The sequence below is a fragment of the Cupressus sempervirens genome, chromosome 10 (genome assembly GCF_028749045.1).
Source record: "Cupressus sempervirens isolate cs-2001-9-10 chromosome 10, ASM2874904v1, whole genome shotgun sequence".
Classification (NCBI taxonomy): domain Eukaryota; kingdom Viridiplantae; phylum Streptophyta; class Pinopsida; order Cupressales; family Cupressaceae; genus Cupressus; species Cupressus sempervirens.
The window spans coordinates 335,926,656-335,946,523 of NC_143127.1; the positions used below are offsets into that span (position 1 = coordinate 335,926,656).

The window sequence follows — 19,868 nt, forward strand, 5'->3', positions numbered from 1 at the left end:
CATTAAAATATTCAACCTATTTATCTTAAATATTTATTCTTATGAAAAATTGAACTTTCCCATAATTAATTTTATACAATGTTTAAATTGATTATAAATTTTGTTCAGAGTAGACTTTTTAGTTTAGATTAGTGTTCAGATTAGCTCCAAAGCGCTTACCCCACATTTCTACTCGATGCAAATAGAAAAAGTGAAAAGAGAAAGAAGAAAAAAGTGAACAGCACCAAATCATAACCACTATCATCATTTTGAAAAGTTCCTCTTCCCTATGACGTTGAACGCATTCAAGGAACCGATGGGACAACAAAGATATATTCATTATGTGGTATTTCTTAAGTGGCTCCAAAACCTAATTGGCGGATTCAGTGCACAGGGCAATGGCTATGCAGCCAAGAAAATCAAAAGGAATAGTAAAGCGATATTTTATTTTATACTTCATATTTTAAATCATAAAGCATACTAAGTGGGATATTTAATTTTGTACTTGGTTTTTCTTTTTAAAACCCTCCCTAGAGCCTCTCGCAATTCTTCCCCATATAATGATAAAATCAATCTTTTTTGTTGTCTAATTACCGCTGCTCCGGCGGCTACCGATCAATGAGTATAATTTTTAGGGTAAACCCCCCCCTGCATATCGACTTCTTCACCGTTAATGGAAACTAGCGGTACAATTCCAAACGTGGATGGCGACGATTCGATCCGGACAACTTGGAGTGCATTCCTTACAGCTCAATTTGACATGATTTTGCCGTACATCATTGCATATGCGAAATTTTGGAGACTTGAGACAGATCCGGAACAATACATTTCGTATACTACCCTGGGAAAGAGATAAAGCATACCTAAAATAGCATCCACTTTCGTATCTATCTTTGATGGAATGCGTAACGCTACAGTTTGGAGGTTTCAGGCCATAGTCAGAGCATAGCGCAGTTGCCGGTATGAACATTTTCTTTATTTTAGTTAGGGTTTCTAAAAGTTCTGCTTGTTCTGCACATATTTAAGTATTTTAGAAAGCTCTTTTCAAATATTTGCGTAATATTAAAAGCTCTTTGCAAATTTTTGTGTATATGGAAAGCTCTTTGCAAATATTTGCGTGACATGAAAAGCTCTTTGCAGATTTTTGTGTATTTGAAAACCTCTTAGCTAATATTTGCAAAATTTGAAAAGCTCTTTCCAATTTTTTGTGTAATTGAAAAGCTCTTAACAAATATTTGCGTAATTTCACAAGGTCTTTGCAAATAGTTGTGCAGGTTCCAAAAAAAAAGCTCTTTGGAGGTATAAAATGGGAAAAAAACGAGTAGCACTGAAGAAAATAGACAAAGCCGCGGCGAGACATGTGAGTTTCTCGAAGCGGAGGAAGGGTCTGATAAAGAAGGCGAAGGAGCTTTCTGTTCTATGCGACGCGGAGATCGGTCTCCTCGTTTTTTCTGCAACAGGGAAGCTCTTCGAACACTCCAATACCAGGTATTCTTCTTTCTTCGTGCCTGCTTTTGCTTATTGAGGAAAATATCTAGAGGTTTAACAAGATCTACTTTTAGGAAGATCGTAGAAATAACGAATTCACGACAAGGCAGCTTTTACAATGTATGCGTTTTCTAAGTGTAGGTTTCGGAGGGTTTACATTTTTAAAATTGTCTCGAAGTATTTTTGTTAAAAAGAAATTGAAATTGTTTGAGTGTCTAAAGCTGTTTTCATTTTTTTTTCAAGAGTTTGTGTTTAGTAATTTACTCTCGAGTGGATAAGTTCTTTCAATTACTATTTTATTTGTATTTTATTACTAGTTTTCCTGTTTACTTGATTGTAGATTTATGTTTTTTGTTTTTTTTTTAGAAATATTGGTCAATTTATATTGCTTGGGTCAAACTAGTAATTTTTTTTAGAGTGAAGATATTAGATTTTATTTTATCTAAATATAATATTTTTATAAAAGCAAAATACTTAATAATATATTTTTAGAAAAGCACTTCTTGTTGGATTTCATTCTTCATTTCAAATTTATGTTTTCCTTTTTGATGATTGAACAATTTTCTTAAATTTTATTTTATTTTAAAGATGAAATGTGAACTTAAAGTGTCAATAATTTTAAAATAACAGTTCTTCTTGGATTAACATTTTTATAATATAAAGAAACATAGAGAAAACTAGACATATTCTTTTAGATTTTTTTTTTGGAAGCATTTGAATTATAGAAAAAATAAAAGAGTTAAGAAATATTTAGAATGTATAGATTGATAGTAGAAGCGTTGTTGAAAATATTATAAGAAAAATTGTAGATTAGGAAATACTCATAATATAAAGAAGGTTGAAGAAATTTCCCCAGCTTCTCCAACATTTTGTTGAAAATGTTTGGGTTAAGAAAAAAAATGAAAGTAAAATATCTTATTATGTCACTTTTTGTTGGCATACTAAAGGAAAGTGTACAACCTATCCTCAAATTTGATTGGAAACATGTGTAGTAAAAAGAAAGTTAGGTCAACTATTACATCACCTTTAAACTCAAATGGTATCTAGTAAGGGACTAGAGAATGATACCAACATTCCACAAATGCAAACCAATTATTCTTATACAATTCTATAGAAAAAACCTTCAAAATGGATGCAAAATATTAGGCTTATGAATTTTACCTTTACATCTTGACTTTATTGTTAGGTTCGTGTCAATCATAAAATGAGAATATATTTTAAGGTATATGTGTGCTCATAACTATGCATGAAAGGTAATTGTACATAAAAAGGATATAAAGTCTACATGAAAAAAATTATGTTGAGATTAGTGTGTAAGTATGGACATAATAGCTACATAAATGATGCTACCTAGTTTTAAATACAAATTGGGCCTCAACAATACACTTTGTCATTAAAAGAATATAGTTTTTAAAGGGATCTAAAGCCCTAAATACGTAAACTATACTACCAAAAAAATAATGGAAAGATACTTAACAATAACTAAATAAATGCTAAATAAAAGTAAATATTAGAATTAATTGTTTAAAACCTTACAAACTTTATTTTCATAAGAGTTATTGCTATTATGCTTTCTATAATTCTTGCTAGAAGGACTAGGAATAAGACTTGTATCCATATCAAAGTGCATAGTTATATCTTTCTTTTCTTAATTGAAGAGCTTTTGCTTGTATAAACAACTATCTAAGCCCATTTATGTTGTTATTGCACCACCATTCGAGTTGCCTCCATTATGAAGAACATTTTTGTGTGCACCTTATCAAATTAACATTCCAAATACTTTGATACCTTTGCCTCCCTAATAAGCTTGGCATATTTACCAATATTTTGAATTAGAGGGAGCATTTTACCAACATTCTATGTAGAAAGAGAATTTCTCACATTGCCTTATTCTTTCTTTGAATTATCAATAAGGGAACTAACTGTCTATTTTAAGGTATAAAGATTTGATACCAACTACATGAAAAGGCTAGATTGGCCATCAATAATATCTTTAACAATTTTTCTCATATATCTCTTGTAACCATAATAGATAAACTATTTTTATTATTAGTTTTCCTTGTTATTCTCAACCTCTATACCAATATGGTCTTGTTAGAGGTAATTGAACTAAAGAATAAGGTCCATTTGTACCAATATATTATGATGTGTAGATTTTGGAAAAAAATTGAGGGATGGGATTTAGACACAAGTTTTTTCCCTTTTTACTAATTAGATCATTATGAAGCTAAATGATATTTGATAGATTATAGCATTGGAAAATTTGTCAATACTCCCCTTGTGATTTGTGACAAGGGACTAACTATGTCTAGTGGATTCTATAAGTCTAATGGTTGTATCAGGCATTGACATTGATCCTTTGATGATGCAACAACCACTACTCTAACAAGTTGCATTAGAGCTTGGTTGCAGGTTCAAATCTTGTCATGTAACACTGTAGGGGAGATTGTGGAAAAATGGTTAGTGCTCCCCTCAACATTCATGACAAAGGACTATATTCCTCTTGTGAATTATATAAATCTAACAGCTATATCGGGCATTAATAGGTGATACTTTTGGTACAATTAAAAAAACCACTCTAACATATACATGTCCACATTATGGGTAAATGCTTAAATAAATTTGTATACCTCAAAGCTAGAAAAAATTTGATATATAAATATTAAAATGTAAGAATAACACAATTTGAAGGAGTATATATGATAAGGCATGACTAGTAAGCATGATATCCTCTTTTGTCTTAAGTTGATAAAATTATTTGATGTGAAAGAATGAGATGAAAATGAAATACTAAAGGAAAGAAAGTTAGTGCCAATGCATTTAGAGACATGAATACAAAAGAAAGGAATCACTAGGAAGGAAAATATTGAATACTCAAAGGCATTGGTGGATAGGTTTCTAGGTTAAGAGGATTTGTTGGTGGAGGAAATGATGTGATTGCCAATATTATAAAGAGCATATGTACCTTAGAGGGTGGACACTAATTCACTATGTTAAGTCATGGTGAACTATTCATCAAATTTAGTATGAATAAGTGGGTTGATAAGTAAATCAAGCTTAGCCTATTACTTCTCTATGTTCTTTAATATGATTCTTTGTATGGATTTTATTACCATCATATTTGAATGAAATTATGACCATTGGGTGTCTTATATAGCATAAGAAAACCCTAGAATAATAGGTTAAAGTGAGATAGATAAAATTTAATGAAATAAACCACTCTTGGATATAAATAAGAATAAGAATTATTGGATAAAAAGGGGTTTAAGAGTAGAGGATCTCATCAAAATGAAAGAGGGAAGTAAATATTTTATCAGGATGAATCAATTAGCATTCAAGATCTATCAAAAAATAAACAACTGAGATTCAATAGATTAACTTTTTTCTTTTGAAATAATAGAAAGAAATATTTTTTCTAGATAAAAAGTAATAATTATCAACTATAACATCCTTATTAGACAACTAGAGAATACATGAATTTTGTTAGTACATCTTGCATTAATTATAGCTTAAAATAATGATAGATGAACTAACACTTACTAAATAATATTAAATACATGTAGCTATAATTTTTTTGCAATATAAAATATCTCAATTCCACTCATTAATAAAACTCATTGGAGAAGGAAATATACTAGTAAAAAAATCCTACCTAAAAAATAAAACAATAATATTATGCTACAAAGAAAACAAGTGTCAGTGGTATAGTAATTGTTGCATAAATTATATAATGGAAATAATAAAATTATATGTGTCTTCTTAATATTTAATTTTAGTTATTTTAAAATATAAATATTTAACTTAATTAATTATTGTTTTAATTAATAATATTTATAGTGAGAGAAAAATTTAAGAAAACAAATTTAATTATAACCCTGATAAAAATATAAATTATTACTTCATTTTAATAACAATCATTAATTTGAAGGTGACACGATAGTTTGTGGATTCCTTGAAGAATTGTTGGGTTAGAATTGATGGGCTCTTGTTTGAAGTCACAGGGGATTTGATTGCTAACACCACGAGTTTGGTTATGGAAGGCAAAAGCTGGAGGCAACAACCTAGGGTTGCAGATGAGATGAGTGTGTGGAAAATTTTATAACCCAATGAAGCTCCTATCTATTTATGTGGGGGATTTTCTCGTGAAAAGCTTCCTGAACCATGGAACATGGTTTATTATGTTATCATGAGGTATATAATGATGGAAGACAAAGTTAAGGTGTGTTACATTACCACTTCCCTGTCCTTAATCACTTTAGGAATAGGGAATGCATCTCTTTTCCTTACTTGTTAATGCACTCTATAGAGGATTTATGTGGAATATCTATAAGAAGAGAGAAGAAGGATTAAGCTATAATGTTTACCACCAAGCCCTTATTTTTTGTCTATTTATATTTAACAAAGACCTTCACCCATAGATTCCAATCTTGATCCCTTTCTTGCTAAAAATCATTGAGATTACACAAACCTTGTCCCCCTCTACCAAAACCTAGATTGATAGGGAGCCTTTGACTATTGCCAAAAAGATAAAAATGGAAAAATTTGAGGTCCTAAGTGTTGAAAGTACTGGTACTACTATTAGGAAGGGAAATAGTAGGTCAAGGAAAAGACAGAGAGAAAAGAGACCCTTGGCTACCCTTGGTAAGGAAATACTTGACAATTCTAAGTCCACTGATAATTTGGGAAAGAAAAATGGCACTAGACCTAAAAGGAAAGCTAATAGGAAGAATTACGTAGAATAAGAGGAGGACGAGACTAGCAGTAAAGGGAAGGATGAGGAGGTTACAGGAGACAAATATGATAGCCATTTTCTCTCTCGGGTGTCTGATACGTTTAAAATTGAGGCCAATACATCAGAGTATATGGAGGAAGGAGTTGTGGGAGAAGAGGGTATGACCACATATCCTATCAGAATTGGTAAATTTGAGTAGCAAGACTTAAGGGGAGGTCCTTGTGGGAGGTGTTGATCAGAAGGAGGAGAATACTAGGGCAGACTAGATATGGCCAAGTTGGAGGAAACCATCACTAGATTTATTAAGAAAAATGAGCACCTAGAGGACAAATTTGATAGGCTTTCTAACTTTTTTGTTAGGGTCGTGCATTTGGCTATGACTACTCTTCATTTATGGTAGGTGCACAAGGAGGAAACTATTGAGGATAATGACATAGAAATGACTTGTTCATTGTATGGTTTTTTGGTGATTGATTAGTTATGTCTACTATTGGAGAACCGAAGGAACAAAAGTAAGGAGAGGTAGCTCTTGCCTCTATGCTGCTTTTTTGGTATTTTATTATGATTACTAGTTTTTATTTAATCTAGGGGGCTTTCTATGTTGATATTTTCTAGACTTGTTTAATGCCCAATGATAAATTTTGGGCCATTCTTTTCTAAATTGATGACAATATTGTAGATATTAGTAGTAGTAAATTTTAAAAAATTTGAGTTTGAGGGTTTTTGATATCAAAAAAAAGGGGTTGGTTAATATGTTGGCAGTGACTTTCAGCTAATTTTTTGCATTTCCTTTTTGTTTTGGGTCAGTGCCCATTTTGGTTTCATTCTAATATTAAAAAAAATCAGTTTTTAATTAATTTATTTTTTGATCGGTAAATGGCTGAAGCCTAGATTAATTATTATTATTTCTTGGAATTAATTATTATTATATTTTAAGTGAAGGTAGATTCGAACCCAAAACCTCCCACATGAGTGGTTTGCAAGTTACCATTGCATTGTAGGCTTTTGCTTTAGTTTTTAATTTTTAATTACATATATTTAAATAATTAAAAATCACAAATAAGTAATTTTAGGAGAACAAAAGTTTCTAATTTTTTTTAATTTTGTAGTGCTTCCAAACCCATGTATAAGAGGCTAAATTGTTGGAATTACAATAGGAAAAGTAAAACATCAAAGGGGGGGGGGGGGGGGGGGGGGATGTGAATCGGTATTGTAAACTTTAATCCATAAAAACATTCACCACACATCCATCTCACATATTCAATAAGTAAACTGAAATACCATGTAAATCATTTACATCTAAAGCATGTAAGTGAGTAAGCATTCACACATACATGACACAAGATATGCTTACCTAGAAACCCTCCAATGAGAAGGTAAAACTGGAGTGGGGATGACACTCACAAATCTTCACTATTGCAGTAATAAAGTGTATCCAATGAAGGTTACAATGTTTGATCATGAAACATGATCTACCCTATAAAATTTTTGCCTTGTTAAAGGCTTAGAAAGACTATTAGGTCTCACAGTGTTAAAGGATTTCAGTACCCTATTAGAAGTGTGCCTGGTTAAAGGACTTCAGCTAACAATTAAGTAAGTACCTTGTTAGAGGATTTCAATATAACCTGTTAGGACTACTTTGTTAAGAGATTTAATTGATTCACTTGTTAAAATATCTCAGCAATGATCCTGTAGTTAGCACTCTAATGCTTGCTGACAGAAAACCTCCATTTTGCTATGTACTTGATCCTTCTTGATTAGATGTCTCTCTACTATTCACTATTTCCTTCCTTTGTTCTCCATTAACTTATTCTGTAATTCAATTTAGATCATAATGCCTTTATCACCATGAATTTCTTGGTTTGCGTTCGCAAAGATCTCCTTGATCATTCATTCACTTCCCTACTCGCACATATATGAAGTTTAGGGTTTGTCCTCCTTAAAAAGACCTAGGTGACTTAGGGTCAAGTATGAACCAATGGCCACGATGCATCCATATTGCCACTTAAATCTTCCCTTTATCTGATTGGGTGCATGTAAGACATAAGGATTCCCACTTAAAACTTGTCTTTATCAACAAAATATTGTATTTGAATCCTTAAGTTGGCTCAAAAGCTGTTTGCATAGTAGTTTGTGCCACTACAAACAATTATGAAAAAACTATGTTACTTAGCATCTAAAGTTCCAATGAGGTAAGAGTAAATTAATTTTATTCATTTTTTAATCATAATAAATTTCTATACTATTTTTTTTTATCGGTAAAAGGTGGTGGCCATTATATATATATATATATATATATATATACCCAAGTTTATAATGGGTACTTTCATCTTAACTAAACATTGATCAAGTAATAACTTTTTGATTGTCAGCTCGGTCCTTCCAACAATGAGCACAATGACAAAGGATATAACTCCCTTTGTAATAAGTAAAGATGGATAGGTTTAGAGGTCCTCATGTCCTTCATGTTGCAATCACTTTTAAACTCATTTAAACATGTTAGCATTGTTAGAAATCTAAACTATGTTACCTTTCTTGGCTACAATATATTTCTATATAGATTGATTTACTTGGTTATATTATTAAGAAAATCATATGTTATTTTTAACTTTAATGGCTGATAGTTTTAGTTTATGAACAATATACGTCTTAATTTCTATAAGAATTTAAACACTAAAAGCCTGAGCTCCATATAACTAGTCTTTAGGAATAAGTTTTATCAAATTTTAAATTCAAAATTACAAGAAAATCCAGCTAGATAATGTTATAAATCATAATATAATTATTGAATTAGAGACACCACAAAAAAAAGAACTAACACCCAAGCTTACCAAAAATAGAAGAGAAAATAAAGTAGCTCCCATTTAGATGGGTTACCTCAAAAGACATAGTCAAAACCATAAGGACAAAGATCAAACAAAGAAAGGAGATGGCAAAACCAAACTAAAGAAAACCCTTATTTACTAGAAGAGAGACCTAGGAAAAACCCCTCTATGTCCTCATTTATAGGTTGGTCTCCAACTTCCGAAATACTAAGATCATCATCCATTAGAGAATTAAACAAATCTAGGACAGAGCCAAAACCATGTTAAAAAACTAGCTTTCATTACTATAATATAAATATATGTGTAATTGGGTCTGAATATACCAAGATAATAGGAATCAAGATGAAAGGGTTAATGAAGACATCCTAGAAAACATACTAAGCCTTGTAATATAGCTAAGGATCACCCTACCACCATATAACCATATACAAATTTTCTTACTAGCCCAAGCTGATCTATAGAAGGATTAAACCAATGATACTTAAAAGCCCAAAATAGTAAAACCTAGATACAAAAACGAGGGCCCAATGAGTACAGAGGATTAATTGAGCTCCTCAAACTTATAGAAAACCATGATTAGGTCATCAACTTCTTCCAAATCAGTGGCCATGGCTCCTAGAGCTAAAACCCATGTTTTCTTCTCCCTATTGGGCCTAAGCAAGTTAGGAAGGGAGAAATCTAGTTTGTTAAGGTCCTTGAAGGTTACACCAGGCCCAAAAAAGTAGTAAAAATGTGAAGGTAATGAAAAAACCATCCTTTATCATGAGCTTCAACTATTCCCCTCCAATTCATTAGAAAGTGGATGCTTGCCTCCATTTTATGCAAAAGGCAAATACAAAGATTGACATCTCTGATTGAGAGAATTGGATGCCTAATCACATAAAAATGCTCCAGGCTCCTAGGAGGATTTTTCATATAAGATTTCACAAGGGGAATTTCCATATGCCCATTGATACCCAATACTGCCTTATCTAGCCCTACTAACAAGGTGGCGTCGAAAATGTCATAGCAATGACACACAATTTCCCCATGACCACAATGTGCCCTAAATAAACATGCTATGAAACAACCTATAACATCACTATTTGAATACCGTAAAAAGTTGTAATCAAAGGACCTTTCCCCAAGCCATCTATTGATGGCCACCCTAGTCATGTCATCTATAGGATTTAGACTCCTATTCTATCATTCTAGCTTCACTTGACCCAAAAAAGCCATGGTTCTAACCTCAGATGCATGAAACAAAGTAACGACCAACTCCATAGTGCAAAAAAATAAATCTATAGACTAAACTAATGATGCCTTGGATGAACAGGAGTCTAGAATTAAGACTAGTTATATCATAGCTGTGAAGTGGATGACACAAATTTTTGGAGAGAGATCATGCGAAGTGCCTCGAGACTACATACCTTGCTTAAACATAATGACACTGAGTACAAGACATCAAGGGGTTAATAACTGGGACATCTTTATAACATTTCATTATCTTATTAACTAATCATATAAAAGTGAGGGTATAAGTACTAGACACAGGAGCTAACTAGTTGTATATTGTGTTAAATTTGGGGAAGACACTAGGGACATGCTGCCAAATAAGTGATATTTTCAGCATCTGCACCCTTGTTGGTCAAGTAGTCTACCATTTTATTTCCTTCACTGTAAATATGTAAAAAATTATTTCTTCAAATTTATCTATGCTATTTAAAATTGTCTCTAATTTCAAATTAATGATCCAATTCAGTGTCCTCTTCCTGAGATCTTTGACAATGATTTGAGAATCCCCTTCTATGATAAGTTTCTTAATTCCTAATTTTAAACTTTGAAAAATCCCTTCTAATTCTGCCATATTATTTCTTGTTGTCCCAATTGGTTTATCTCTCTTGAGTATCTAGTCTGTTTCTGAACTAATGACACATCCTATCCCTACCACTTCTGGATTTCCCCTTGTTGTTCCATTGAAGTTTAGTTTTGTCCATCCATTTGGAGGCGGAACCCATCTACACTCCTTTCAAGCTTGAGAATTTTTCTTGGGGTAAATTAAATGTGGATTAATTAAATTTACCTAGTTCTTCTTCATGTTTGCATGCCAATCCAAGAAAGATCCCTCTTCTTTAGCCACCTTTCTTAAATGACTATTCATAACTTTTTTTATGTACTTGTTTCTACTTTATTAAGGAGGGAGTGAATATTTAGTTAAGTATTAGAAAAAATGTGCCTATCTTTTTCTTTCCAAATTTAACATAAAAGGATTGAAGGGGAGATATACCATAATTTATCATATACCGAGCTCCTATTTTTAGTAGGCCAGTTCAATAAGTGTTGATCTAAATTCTTCATTTGTGATGACAAACAATTTAACATCTTACTAAGTCATCTCTAGCATGATAATGCAAAGTGACAAAGATATAATATATGTTGTGAAGTTTCTGAGCTTTTTTTGCATAACAAACACCAAGATGGTCCTTCGAAACCCATCTTTCTAAATCTGTCCACTGTGAGAATCCTTTTTTCAATTTCTGACCATAGAAATAATCATTTTTTTGGTAAATGTGATGAATAGGGATACATGTTCTTTCCCAAATTTGGGATGAGGTAATAATATCATATCCTCTCTTTATCAAAACCATTAGATGAGGGGGAAGAACATTCTAATGAGGTTTTGGAAGAAGAGGAGATTGCTACTACCCTTAAGGTAAACAAAAAATTAAATTCTAATCTGAATGGGGAAGAGTAGTGTGGATCAGAGATCTTGAAAGAACTTTGTATTAAGGGTAGTACTAATTCTCGAGTTCCCTTCAATCCAAAGAGTAATCTAATGAAAAATTTTATTTGGGTTCCTAAGAAAACTTTTTTAATGTTCTTGGATAAGGCTAGGGTCCCATGGATGCCAACTTCCTTAAAAATATCGCTATAATTGTTGAGATTTTTTAGGAAATTCTTAAGCTAAGCGGTCCTATGGATTTTGTTATTTGTTTCACTTTAAAGTTTCAGCTCCTAAGTTTATGGAAAAACTTTCTAAAATTTATTTTATGATAAAGTCTTTTTTAGTTTTATGGTGTCAGTTTTTGACAAATGGCTAGATTTTTCCCTAAATGAGTGGGTATATTTCCAGCCCCACGCCATTTTCATTCGCTTCCTAAAAAGGTGGGGCTCCTATTATGAAGGAAAATATTGTAATTAACCCTATAGCTAGCCCCCCCCCCCCCCCAAAAAAAAGAAAATAATAATAAATAAATAAATCTTTTGGGACCTCTTGTACCTAAAATATAAATCTGTAGCACTCCCTCATGGGACCCCTACCTAAGACCCCTGGAACCCAAAAGCATGACATGCATAAGTAAAATCATGGTGGTCATGTTAACAATCTATAGGTAATCCCACAGTGAGATTCCCATCTTCATACTCAGGTACAAAATTTAAGGGCATGTTCTTTGTTTTGCAAATTATGGAAATCCAAACTTAAACTAAAATTTTGAAGAAAGTGTCCGCATGTGATATGGGTGGGCATTGAGAATGTTTTTTTATATCAATAGTAAATATGGTATTTTTTGTGTTGTTTTAAATTTTTTTGGATCATGAGATAAAGTTTATCGTAATAAACATTGATATCTCTATGGCTCTAGATTTCGTGGTGGACCCTAATTGACCAGTAAGATTTTGTGTGATGATGGACAAACATGCTAGTATTCTAAACCAAATAAAACTAATCTCAAATATAAGTTCCAAGGATGAAAAAATTTCTTTCAAATGCTCAAAGAAAATCTATCATATCTCACTTATCAAGCCAAAAATCTTCAAAATTGATTGGATGAAAGAAAACGTTTAGCCATGTGTATTCAAAAAAGGACACCTTGTCTAATGCTATGCAAATTGATTCACTCATTCCCTCTCTAAAGGAAATGAATCCACATCTATGTATTCAAAGTTATCATAGACCCCTTGTCCAAAATGATCTATCTGAAAGAAATATTCATATGGTCAACTTGGTAGGTAGTACATCTCTTCATGCTAATCATTAGAGCAACATGAATAAAATTACAATTGCAAAATCTGCATTACCTCCTATTTTACCCATTGCTATTAGGTGGGATAGTTTATGTGATATGCCAAGGGAAATGATTGTAAAAGAGAAAAATTGTTATTTATTTATAAATTCCATTGTCAAGTCTAAGACATACATTTTTTAGGACAACTTGGCTTCTGTTGCCCCTAAATCTACCTTCATCAATTATATTGTATTGGTAAAACAAGGCTCTTTTGACAACAAGATGTTAGTTGATGGGAAACAAACATCAACTAGATTCTTGTAATGCTCTTCCATATACTTTAATCCCTAGTATTTTTTTCAAAGACAATTAGAGAGTTGGAAGTAGGCTTGTAGAATATATAATTACATAGGAGAAGACCAATATAGATAATGATACTAGCTTGCAGTTATTGCCAAAACTAAAAGACATAGTCTTAAATGAGTGTAACATAGATGAGATGGAAAATGAGATAACTGAAAATGTTGAATTTACTGGATTAGAAGATGATGATATCTCTATCTTACTAAGAAAGAGGCCCTCTAATCTTCATTATGCTATTTTTGGTAGTATTATTAATGAAGATGAAATTGTGGGTTTAGAAGAGGATTATAGATTGAAATTATTAGGGAAGGGGAGTGTAAAGGGATACATTGATCTTACATCTAATCTCGAAGTTCAATTAGAAATAGAGGAATCAAAAGGAATGGATCAAGAAACTCAAGGCCAAGTTGGGGACCTAAACATAAAATTTGATCATACTCAAGTATATTCTCTAAACCAAACCCCATGGGTGATAATGACCTAGTCAAAAACCCAAAAAATAGGGGTAGAAAGCCCAATGCACAAAAGGTTATGGAAAAAATTGATTCAATAACCCAAACCACTCTTGATGATACATTTACTATAAGAAAAAGGATGAGGAGAGCAAGATGCCCTCTAGGGAAATGAATATTATTTTTTTGAATATAAGAGGCTTAATGACCTCTCAAAAAAGGGATCATATCACAAAACAACTTGATACAAATGGGTTAGATGTGTGATTTATAAGAAACAAAAATTTAGATCAGGCATATGAAAATTCATTAAAGAAATGAAGTCTATGGAGATCTTTACATACTCAAGCATAGGGTGCTTCATGTGGGTTGTGCATTTTATCATCTCCAAGTAGATGCAATGTCTCCTTAATCCACAATCATCCAAATTGGCAACAATTAATTAATGTTTGTTATGATTTGGAATTCACTCTCTTTATTGTATATGGTCCCAATTTCACAATTGAGAAAGAATATCTATGGAATTCTTTATCATTTCCAATATCTTCCATGTATGCTAAAATGTTTTTATTAGCTGGAGATTTCAATGCCATCACTTCCCCATTGGAAAATACTGGAGGCATCTCTCTCCCTGCTAAAACAATTGCAGATATTATAAATTTTATTGACAAAAACACTTTAATGAATGTCAGATCTTCAAATGGTTCATTTACCTGGACAAACAAGAGAAAGGACCATATGCAAAATGTAGTAATGTTAGACCACTTTCTTTTATCTCACAATTGGTTTCTTTCAGACTATATGATTTCTTCAAAGACTTTGTCATTGGTAGCCTCGAACCATTTTCAATTTCACGCTATTGAGGATAGGTCAAATGATTTAGATCACAAACTATCTTTCAAGTTTGAGAAAATGTGGTTTAGACACCTAGTCTCTTCCACCACCTCAAGTAATGGTGGTTAGATGCACCTTTTGCCAAGGGATCTTGGATATAACAATTTCACATGAAGATGAGTCATCTAAAGAAGAAGATCATTATATGGAATAAAACTATGTTTAAAAATAATTTTGAAGAAAAATCAATAATCAAAATAGAGCTAAAACAAACTCAAGAAGTCATCTTTAAACATGGGATGGATCAGTGCGCTTATTTGTGTCAATCTTAGATTGGTTTTGAAAATTGAGTGTTAACATAGTTAAGAAATTTAAGTTCATGCCAAGTATAATATAGATGCCAAGTTGCAATGAGTGTGAAGTCACTCATGTGTTGAGTAAATAGTAAGTGCTAAGCAAATAGACAGAGTCGAGCAAGTTTCAAGTGTCAAGTGAACAATAGATGCTGAGCAAGTTCAAGTGCTGAGCCAGACAAATTATAGTATGTGTCGAGTATTCACAAAAATGACCTAGTTGTAAAGTAAGGCATCATAGTAGATCATATTAGATCACTTCAGATAAAGAGTATCAGAATAAAGACAAAGAGTATCAGCAGAGGCAAATCAATCTACTTAGAGAGATTTTGGATACAGAGAAGACATATTAACTTAGGGGGAGTTATAAATTTTTGAGGTATATAGTCCTTTACAAAATTTTGAATAATTTTGAAGTTTTGTATATATGCCGAACAGGATGTACATTATACTCAAGGAGATTAGATTCATCATGTATAGTTAAGTGTTTTTTCCACTCATGTCAAAAGGGGAGATTGTTGATCTCAGATTGGTTTTGACAATTGAGTGTCAACACACTTAAGAAATTTTCTAAGTATATGCCGAGTATAATATAGATGCTGAGTTGCAATGGGTGCCGAGTCACTCATGTGCCAAGTAAATAGTAAGTGCCAAGAAAATAGACAAATCTGAGTGAGTTTTAAGTGTCAAGTGAACAATAGATGCCAAACAAGTTCAAGTGCCAAGCTAGACAAAATTATAGTATGTGTTGAGCATCGGTATTAACAAGTGTCGAGTAACACAGAAATGACCTAGTTGTTTGTGATGGCACAAACAACTATGTAAACCATTTTTTAGCTTTCATATGGATAGATCTGAAAGCTTTGAACATAGGATCAAATCTATTTGAATTCCCTATGTAGTCAACATGCAACCAATCAGAAAAATGGAGGGAATTGAGCGAGAAAGTTGGATGAATTTCAATCGTAGTTTCATACCTAACCCTAAGCCACCAAAGTGTTTTTTAATGGGAGACAAAGCCCCATAATTCATAGGTAGAGAGTATGTATGAGAGAGCATTAGAGAATGCATGGGAGAAGGTGACAATAACTGTGAAAGGAGTGAATTGATCAGCATACATTCAAGGTGACATAGAAGAAGGAAAACATTGCAAAATCAGTTTGCAAAATAGAGGATCAAGGTTGCAGTAATTTCATATCACATCAGAGAGGATCGAGATGAACTGAATTGGGATCTAAAATCAGCGATATCAGATTGTAAGTGTATTAGATCAAACATTCTACTGTACTTTCTAACAACTGTGTCAGCAGGATGAAATCCTTGTATCAACGTTGATTTAACAGTCATAGTGAAATCCTTTAATAGGGTGACATTCCAAGTGACTATTCTAAAGTCCTTTAGCTAGACACAATTCTAATAGGGTGTTAAAATCTTTTAACATGGTAGGATCTAACAATCCTTTGTAACCCTTTAATAGGGTAGGCCTTTCACAAGGCAGATCATGAGAATGGTTAAAATATGTAACCTTAATAGTTGAACTTTATTGCTGCAGTAGTGAAGAATTGTGGGTGTCATCCCCACCCCAAATTTACCTTCTCATTGGAGGGTTTCGGGGTAATCATATTTAGTGTCAAGTATTTATGTAGATTTATTTACTTTACATGACATTTCAATTTGTTTATGCATGCAATGTTTTAATGATTAAAAATTTTATTGGTTAGAGTTTAGTACTTTTGATTCACCCACCCCACCTTAGAAGTATACATTTCCCATTTGTAATTCTCAATAATTTGAGACAAAAAGAGTTACAATCTCAATGAGAAGAATTATGTTCCAAAGAAGAAATTTAATGGTAGTAGAAGTCTCATGAAACCTAGCTACAAGCAGGTGACAAGAACACAATTTTTTTTCCTCATTCTAGAATCGAGAAATGGGCTAAACAGTCCATTTTATCAATACTACACTTTGAAATTGGTAGCGTCCTAACTAATAAAAAGGGAATGGCTTAGGATGGTAAAGACTTCTTTCAAAATTTATTTTCTCCTTGGCCCATCTTTGATGGTAACTCTATTGAGGGGGAGGAAGAATTATTGGTAAATAGTCATTCCATTATAGAAAGGGATGATAAATTTGGATTTCTTAAACCATTCTCTCTAGATGAGATTAAATGTGTTGTCTTTTTTTGCCATTAGATAAAGCTCCAAGCTCAGATGGTTTACTACACTATTTTCTTCAGCGATCTTGGGAATATATTGGTTTGGTCCTTTTATTATCTTGAGAAGAGTCTAGGAAGAGAGGGGCTATGTTGACCCATTTTAATGATACTAATATTGTTTTGATTCGAAAGGTGCAAAACCCAAAATCTTTTGTGGAGTTTTGTCCTATTTCCTATGTAATGTTATATATAAGATATTCTCCAAGGCTTTATACCTAAGGGTACAAGGTTCGCTTCCACATGTTACTCAATTACAACAAGGGGGACTTATACCTAGAAGAGAGACCACATATGGTGCTATTATAGCTCATGAGGTTTTGCATTACATTAAACAAAATTTGTTTCCAGCATGTGTAATCAAATATCATATGATTGAATAATATGATAAACTCAAGTAGTCATTCCTGATCAAGGTTGTGCTTAAATTTGTTTTTTGAAAGAAATAAGTTGAAATTAGATTCTATCTTTTGTAAAGGGCTGTTTCTTTCTTATTCTTATTAGTGGATCAATATGTGGTAAGTTCAATACTTCTCAAGGAGTAAGATAGGGGAATCCTCTATTAGCTTTCTTATTCATCATCATGGTGGAAGTGATAAGTCGAATGATTATTTCTTCAAATCTAGAAGGCTCGTGGTTAGGTATCTCAATTGTGTGGATGAAATAGCTTCCATGTATTATTTGTTTGCAGATGACACATTGTTGCTGTGTAGAGCTTCTATATTGGAAATCCACCAAGTCAAAAGGGTTCTCTCATTATATAAGAAAGCTTCAAATCAACAAATTAACTAGCTCAAATCATCAATTTTTTCTTCAATACATCTCCAAAGATTAAGGCGACAATTTTATCATGTAGTGAATTCTTAGAGGCCAAGTTATCCAGCTCCTATTTGGTTATTCCTCCTTTTCAATGCAGTAATAAGAAACAACATTGGTTCAATATAATTAAGAGGCTCAGATCAAGAATTTTCAATTTGATAGCTAGATGGCTACCATTTGTTGATGGACTAACTTTGGTAAAATCAATCCTTGCATCAATCCCAAAATTACTTTTTTGTTATTTGAAAAGCCCACAAGTCAATTATAAAGAAAATTGTGATATTACTTAGGATATTTTTGTGGAATAATAACATGGATGGCAAATAGAGTATTTCTCTAATCTCACTACAGGTCATGACACCATCTAAAAATTGTGGGGGATCAAGATTACATGATATTGGCAAGAGGAATTCAACATTTTGAGAAAAAATAGTATGACACCTATATATCAAACCATACCTATCATGGTGTAGGTTGATGATGTAGGAGCAAATTGGGTTTGCTTGGTGACTGTTAGAGTAAATAATTAATATCTAATTATTTATTCTATTACTTAAGCTTACTTAGGTCATGCATTTATTGAATATTTCATATTTAATGCATGTAGTGGTTAGTTGTTGACAACACGGGAGTTTGTTCCCTTCTTGTTGTCACACTTATCTTCTACCACCTTCCAGCTTGTTCTACAAGCTTCCATGAGCTCTCTCTCATTGTAATATCATAAAAACAACAACATCATCACATTATTGTAAATACATTTCTTCTTGTGTTTGCATTCATGGTGTCTCTCATGTCCGTTTAGGGTTTTTGCCCGTGCTCCATGCTCTTCCCTTCTATGGCTTCTCTTTGACAGGTTTCGCATGCAGGTGATCTTGGCGTCTTCGGAGTTGGCTTTCCTCAACTCCAACATGGTATCAGAGCCTTCCTGTTGCAGCTTCGTTGAAGAAATTTTGAAGCCGTGATTTGGAGTCACAAACCTTAGTTTGTTTGTGCAATTTTTCTTCAAATCAGGGGATCAGCGATTTTTCGGAGCACTTTGGGACCGAACGTACATCACCATTGGATCCGAAAGGCCGTTTGCAGTCAGGATTCATATAAAGCTTTTCATTTTTGGAGAGAGGGCATTTTTGGCGATTTTTTGAGGCCTCCAGGGTTTGCCGTACGATCGTACGGATGCAGCGACGGATTTTTTTAAAAAAAATTATATATATTTTGCAGCGCCGCCACTGCGCCACCTGCGCGCAGCCTGCAGCGGCCGCAGCAGGCAGGGCCGCCCGCGCTCCACCGCAGCCCGGCCTCCTCCCGGCCGCTGCCCTCTGCTGGCGGCTCCTCCGTCTTCGCCGCCCTACGGCCACCTCCTCCCGGTTCTGCCGCCCTGCGGCCGCCTCCGCCCGCCAGCTCTGCAGCCGAGTCAGCGACCGTTCAGCCGTTTTCTGCACAGTCAGCAACAGTTTGTGCGTGACACGTGGTAGGCCTGCCACGTGACACTTTGCCACGTGGCCCTGCCACGTCATCTACCGTACTGCCATGTGGCTATGCCACGTGGCACTCTTTTTTGCTGCGACGGCCACCAAACCGTCAAATTTAATCGGCTGACTTGCTGACGTCAGCGCTGCATCAGCCCTTGCATGCACCTCTCCCGATTGCTTTTGGACCTACCTTTGGTTTTTTGGCCATAACTCTTGCATACGGAGGTATTTTTCCGATCCGAAAGAAGCGCTGGAAAGCTGGTTCCGAGACGGAGATTTTGGTGCAGGTATTTTTTGGTTTTGATGCATTTTTATTGCTCTTTTTTTCTGTTGAAGTCCGAAGTCCTATTTTTGAC

General features: G+C 33.5%; 1 protein-coding gene across 1 annotated transcript in view; it reads left to right on the top strand.

Annotated features, from left to right (window-relative positions):
• Window positions 1-468: 468 nt before the first annotated feature.
• Window positions 469-19,868, top strand: part of LOC149533972 (MADS-box transcription factor 31-like) — a 219,038-nt gene continuing 199,638 nt past the window's right edge. Inside the window, exons 1-2 of the mRNA XM_089805944.1 lie at window positions 469-939; window positions 1,254-1,467. Of these exons, the coding sequence (XP_089662070.1) occupies window positions 1,286-1,467 (182 nt within the window). The 5' untranslated portion in view covers window positions 469-939; window positions 1,254-1,285. The remainder of the gene's footprint in view (window positions 940-1,253; window positions 1,468-19,868) is intronic.